The 5,888-nt window shown below is 36.4% G+C and overlaps 1 protein-coding gene across 1 annotated transcript in view; it reads right to left on the bottom strand.

The window, feature by feature from the left end:
- The window catches only part of LOC107668661 (phosphatidylinositol 3-kinase catalytic subunit type 3-like), a 23,851-nt gene extending 21,530 nt beyond the window's left edge, over positions 1 to 2,321 (bottom strand). Inside the window, exon 1 of the mRNA XM_016460621.1 lies at positions 1,894 to 2,321. Within this exon, the coding sequence (XP_016316107.1) occupies positions 1,894 to 1,958 (65 nt within the window). The 5' untranslated portion in view covers positions 1,959 to 2,321. The remainder of the gene's footprint in view (positions 1 to 1,893) is intronic.
- Positions 2,322 to 5,888: the final 3,567 nt, after the last annotated feature.

The raw sequence follows: 5,888 nt of genomic DNA, 5'->3' as shown, positions 1-5,888 counted from the left end.
ACACATTTCATTACACCAAATACACAAAATAATGTTCTTTTTAGCAGCATCATATGACCCCTTTAAAATATTGACTGTTTATTAGTATTCATAAAGCACATATTCCACATGACCATATTCTACATCCCTAATACCTAGGCCTCTAACACTAGCTTGCTCTATTCTTTTTATATTCTATCTGTTTTCTTTTTATTTATTATATAACAACGTGTGCTGCGTTAAGCTAACTGAGACCTGTTATAGCACTTGCATACCATTGCTCTTTTGTTGATTTTGATTGCTTCCATTGTCCTCATTTATTCAAAATAGAAATCTTTTCTAAAAATATAAGTCTTTACTATCACTTTTTATCCATTTAACACGTTCTTGCTGAATAAAAGTATTAATTTCTTAAAAAAAAGAAACAAATGACTGACTTTTGAATAGTAGTGTATATTGTAACACAAAATTTCTAATTTGAATAAACACTGTTCTTTTTAACTTTTGAAAATTCAGCTTTGCTTCACAGGAATAAATTATATTTTAAAGTATATTAAAATAGAAAACTTTATTTTAAATTGCAATAATATTTCACAGTATTATTTTGTAAAATAATATTCAGTATTTTTAATTTTTAAGTTTTCTCAGGTAACCTAAAATGTACATCATTTAGTCATGGGTCAAATTAAATACAAACAGCACATTAAAGTTAAAAGTTACACACTTTTTTGTGCGCGCACTGTACAGGTCTGGTATAAACAGAGGCGGACAGTAACTAAGTACATTTACTCGAGTATTGTACTTAGTATTGCAAGTACTACTACGTACAACAATAAAACAGTGCATTGACATAAAAAAGGAAATTTACTTTTGGTACTTAAGTACTTTTAAAAGCAAGTACTTCTGTACTTTTACTTAAGTAAAAATCTGTCTTTACAACTTTTACTTGTAACGGAGTAATATTTGACCAGCAGTATCTGTACTTTCACTTAAGTAATGGAGTCGAGTACTTTGTCCGCCTCTGGGTATAAAGAATGTTTTTGCTCAGGTGGCCGAAATGTCCGCCCAATAGAGAAAAGTTTTGCTCAGCAAGAAAACAAATTAGAGGGAACATTGGTTACAAGTCTAACCATTAGGCCACGACTGCCTCCTAGAGAAGGTCAGAACCGCCTAATCATCCCGTCATTCCAAGCGCTTCACATTGTGACAGCTCTTCTTAATGCAGTTTGACTTTCACAGTCACTGTAAAAAGCGACTTGTCTTGCACCCCGTGATTCCTTCCTTCTGTTCTTCCAACGTAATGCATGCAACACGCACAGTGAAATTAAACTGTTTCCATTATGCGCGTGTGTGCAGCCGGACACAGACACTCGAGGGTCAGACGAATCATTTATGATCTTTATTTATGATCCACACGGACAGAGACTCGTTAAGATCGAGGGCAAAAAAAGAATGATGTCAATAGACAGATGACAGCCCTAAAACACAAAAGCTCTCGCTGGACTCGTGTTAACGCTTCTGACTCACAGTATTGCCATGCTCGCTTTGGTCAACATCGCAACGATTTGATATCATGGAAGGAAGATTCCTCCTCTTTACATTTAAAATAAAAGTGCACGACATTTTATAAAATTATGAATGTCCTGAACTCCTGATCAAAATGGCCAGTAGACACTTTTACATTTAGTCATTTAGCAGACGCTTTTATCCAAAGCGACTTACAATTGAGATTTATTATTTAAAATCATATTAAATTACATACAGCGATATAGATGGATATGATACATAGCATCTTCCAGTAATACGCGCGATGTGTCTTTGAGCAATGCGGTGTTTATTCAGCCTCTGTTGACATTCTGCTGGTTTGACAGTTCTGCAATCAAAACAATGACTAAGGTCCAGAAACATACTCACATTTTCAGTTGGACGTTTATGTCCAAATCGCAACTATACACATAGTTAAACTTGTCTGTGTCCATCTTCAGTAATAGACAAAGTGTTATGCAAAACCGTAGTGAATAAAACAAAGCGGATATAAAAGAAAAAATTCAGGTTTGTCAGGCGATGGGAAATAAACTGCAGGGCCTAGAGCAAAGACCCTGCACTGGATCTGCTTCAGCTTTTGCGTTTCGAGGCAGTTTATATTCTTGATATAACTCTGCCTGATTACTAAAAACCAATATGGCCGGTTAAATATACTATCAGTCTTAATTTAAGACAATAATACAGTTGTAATAAACATCTGCCAGGGCTTCATCGCGTCCGCTTTTCGATTAAAAACATTATAACCAGACGTAAATAATCGATGTCATATCGTTCCATAGCCGCAGCGACTTGTATGGACTGAACGGATCAGAAATGACTTCTTTGGTCTGGCGAATCTCGTTGACTTCCTGTTTGGTTTAAGAACGGATAGTAAAATAGGACAAATTTCGTACGGCGTTTAAAAGCCCTCTTGAATTGCATTTAGTTATACATTGAGTACTGTTATTTGCATTGATAATTCTGAGTCTTTGAGTTTAACCTGAATTAAGGCATGTCACTGTAGATTATAGAATATTTTTATACTAAAACTTTTGTATAAGTTTAAAAATATTTAAATATGTATAATTAATTTAATTATGTACTGCACTTCATAAATCAAAATAAAAAGGATGCATTTATTATTTCATGTGATTTTGTAGGTCCTGTTTGGAATCTTTTTAAATTGCAAGTCATTGTGGTCTCCATCTATTAAGAATTTGCCAAAACATCAACAAAAAATAATAACAGTTATTTATATATTGCACTCAGCTCACTTTGTGATCATTTAATATGCTTGGACCTGCTGTGAAACTAGCAGGTTATGGCCTTTGTCAGCCATTCTGCACAGCAGGTGGACAAGTCATTTGCGATTGCTATCTGTCTTTTGGGTGCATGAACATAATTTTCTCCAAGTATGTTCTCCAATGCAATGAACATTTTATTGGTGCGTTTATGTATATAGGCACCAAAATAGGTTGTACTTTCTAAAAATCTCATCTCTCCTCACACAAGTGTGTTCCTTGCCCTCATTTGTGAGGGCAAAAAAGAACCATGCCAATAAAATGATTGAGAAAACAAGCTGTTCTTGCTTTTAATTTACATTCGCTGACAGCTTGGCATTCAAGCACTCGCATCCTAAATCTTAGTGCAACCTTGGGTCCCCCCTGCACATTAGTGTGTGGTTATATAATAAATGGTGATGAGTCAGACTGCACAACAGAACAGGACCACAGTCCATTACATCCTCCGCTCGGGACTCAAGAGCTGTTAAAGAGCATAAGGCTCATTGTCACCCCTCATATGTTCCGAACACTCGCAGAGGGGGCTCTGCTTCCTTGCTCTCAGGTTTAAAGCCACATTCCTTTGAGTTGAAGCCAAAGGGCAGCTGCACTCTTGGGATGATGAAGGCTTTCACTGGCTTGACCTCAGCAGGCCTGGACTTTTATATTCAGGAATTGTTTATGACCCATCAATAATTGCTCATATGATAGATTAAGTATTTGCAGGTATGATCAATCTGAATTTATTTCTATTTTTAATAAAATGGGTAGTGCAGTTTAAATTCATTGTAAACTAAATTAAAATGCTTCTGTTTCAATCAGTATATTGATTCAAACGATTTATCTAAACAAAAAAGCATATTGGCAATGTGAGTGGTACTTGTAGAGCAGGGGTACTTAGAATTTTTTTCTTTTTAAATTATCTGTCCTTCTGACACACTGCATGAACTTAAAATCTTCAGATTCAGTCTTTTAAAAATACTACTTAAAACTGAACATCTTCAAACTTCAGGCTTTTACAACTACTGCAGAATTTCAGGCTAGGCTTTTTCAAGCCAACGTTACAGCTTGTCTTGTCAAAATTACTATCTAGTTTTCATTAGTATCTCAGTTGAAGACTCATCTGTATTCTGTTGTGTTGTAACTGCTGATTATGTGTAATATTGTATATGTTGTAAATGTTTGAAATTTTAAAAGTTTTGTCTGTTTTGTGGAAGACACATGTAAAACATCTTGTTCGTACTTCTGTCTTTTCGTAGAATTACTTCCTTTTAGTATTTCTGTTTCCCAGGATTCTGTTCTGGGCAAATAATCTTATTTTCCTAGAATTGCATTACAGATGGCTACATAAGACATAAGTTGGGAAACAGTGGCATAGCTTACCCAAGGTTTACCATTAAATCAGGAAGTGCATCTGTTGAATAGACTTATTCATAACAGCACTTTTATTTACTTCTTCCATTTAACGACAATAACCAAAGATTAATTGACAACCAAAAAATGAGAACTTCTGCCCAATGGCCTTTTGGCAATTTTTCAGCTCCTATTGGACACAAATCATGTCCTATGAGGCAGAAATTTTTAAATACGACACCAGTTCTAACGTTCAACCAGAGGGGAACATGGTCAGAATGCACGACCAGAGCAGAGGAGAGACTGTGAGTCACTTTGTCCAAACTGAGGTGCTGTCAGAGCCATACAGCAGTAGTACAACATGCAGTACACAGGGAGGAGCTTTCAACACCTTTCAGACTACTGTGGGGTGACACAGGCGTGAATGCTACAGACAGACTTTGTGGTACCCCAGGGCCTCCTTGGAAAATGGCTGTTTCTTCTATCGCAATTATTTCCATCTTGATAGCAAAGATGACGAGAGATGAGCTAATGTGCGAACGAGTATGTAATGTTTGGTTCTGGCTCAAAGAACGTTACCTTCTCGGCATCCGCTCAAAGCCTAATCCCTCACGCTTGACACCTACCTAGGATCCTTCCTCAACAACAAAAAAGCAGTTCAGAAATATTACTTCATATCAAATATATATCTTCATCTTATCTGGTCATAAACACACACACACACCTGCAGCGGTTGTGCAATAAAAGTCCAATTCTGCCTTTATGAGCTTCCTCCTGCTCATGAACATCTTCAGCTGAACCAGACCTACGTGAGGTCACCACGGCCATGACATCATCAGCATGAGCTCAGGCCAAAGGAGCAGACCAGGGTCATGGCAACCTGAGGACCACAGTTGTGATGGATGCCTGTTTTTGTGTGTTTGAAGATCACCTAGTAACATTTAGTGATGTTGAGGACCACCAGCTGACCATCCTTAGCATGCATCTGAGGTGACATCTGACAATAAACTAAAAGTTACCTTATCAATCCCATCCACCAAAACCCAGATGAAAGCTTGATTACACCGCCCTGCATCATATTTACTGAGTAAAATCCAACACTTGTTTCTTACTAATATTGGGGTGCTGATTCCAAAATTAGTGCCTGTTTTGCTCAGTGGCATTTTGTTTTAGCATTTTAGCATTTTCGATTTTGACAACCATTTGTAAGTTGAAGAAGTCTTGTATTATCCCTTAATCACCAAAAACCTGCCACAAAGACATGATTCCTATATCTTCCTTTGAACCCGGTTACAACTATTTGTTCAGTTCTTAGCCGATTTTCACATATATTAATGATTCGGAAGGTGATAAATGAACAATTCTGACATTAATTTGTGCCTAATCCAGATTGCAAAATTAGAAGTATATGGCCAGTGACAGAAGAAAATGCAAACATGTGCCAGATGTTTTCTGTTACACCTGTGGGTGTTTTATTACATCCAAAAAGTTACAGAAAATTACAGATTTTGTGGGGGAAAAAGTATTTATTTATAAACTTGTGTTTATGTAAACTTATTTTTACACTTTTACACATATTTTTCCACTCCTTTGCATATTGTAAGTTAAATGATACATTTTCAATACTTAATTTTGTAATTAAAACCATTAAAACTGACTGCTTTTGTTATTTTGATCGCTGGATTAAAGCTGATACATAGGCCTACTGTGTGTGTGCGTGTGTGCGTGTGTGTGTGTGTGTGTGTGTGTGTG

The sequence above is a fragment of the Sinocyclocheilus anshuiensis genome, unplaced genomic scaffold (assembly GCF_001515605.1).
Source record: "Sinocyclocheilus anshuiensis isolate Anshui unplaced genomic scaffold, SAMN03320099.WGS_v1.1 scaffold337, whole genome shotgun sequence".
Lineage (NCBI taxonomy): Eukaryota > Metazoa > Chordata > Actinopteri > Cypriniformes > Cyprinidae > Sinocyclocheilus > Sinocyclocheilus anshuiensis.
This window is presented reverse-complemented; position numbering and strand designations above follow the sequence as displayed.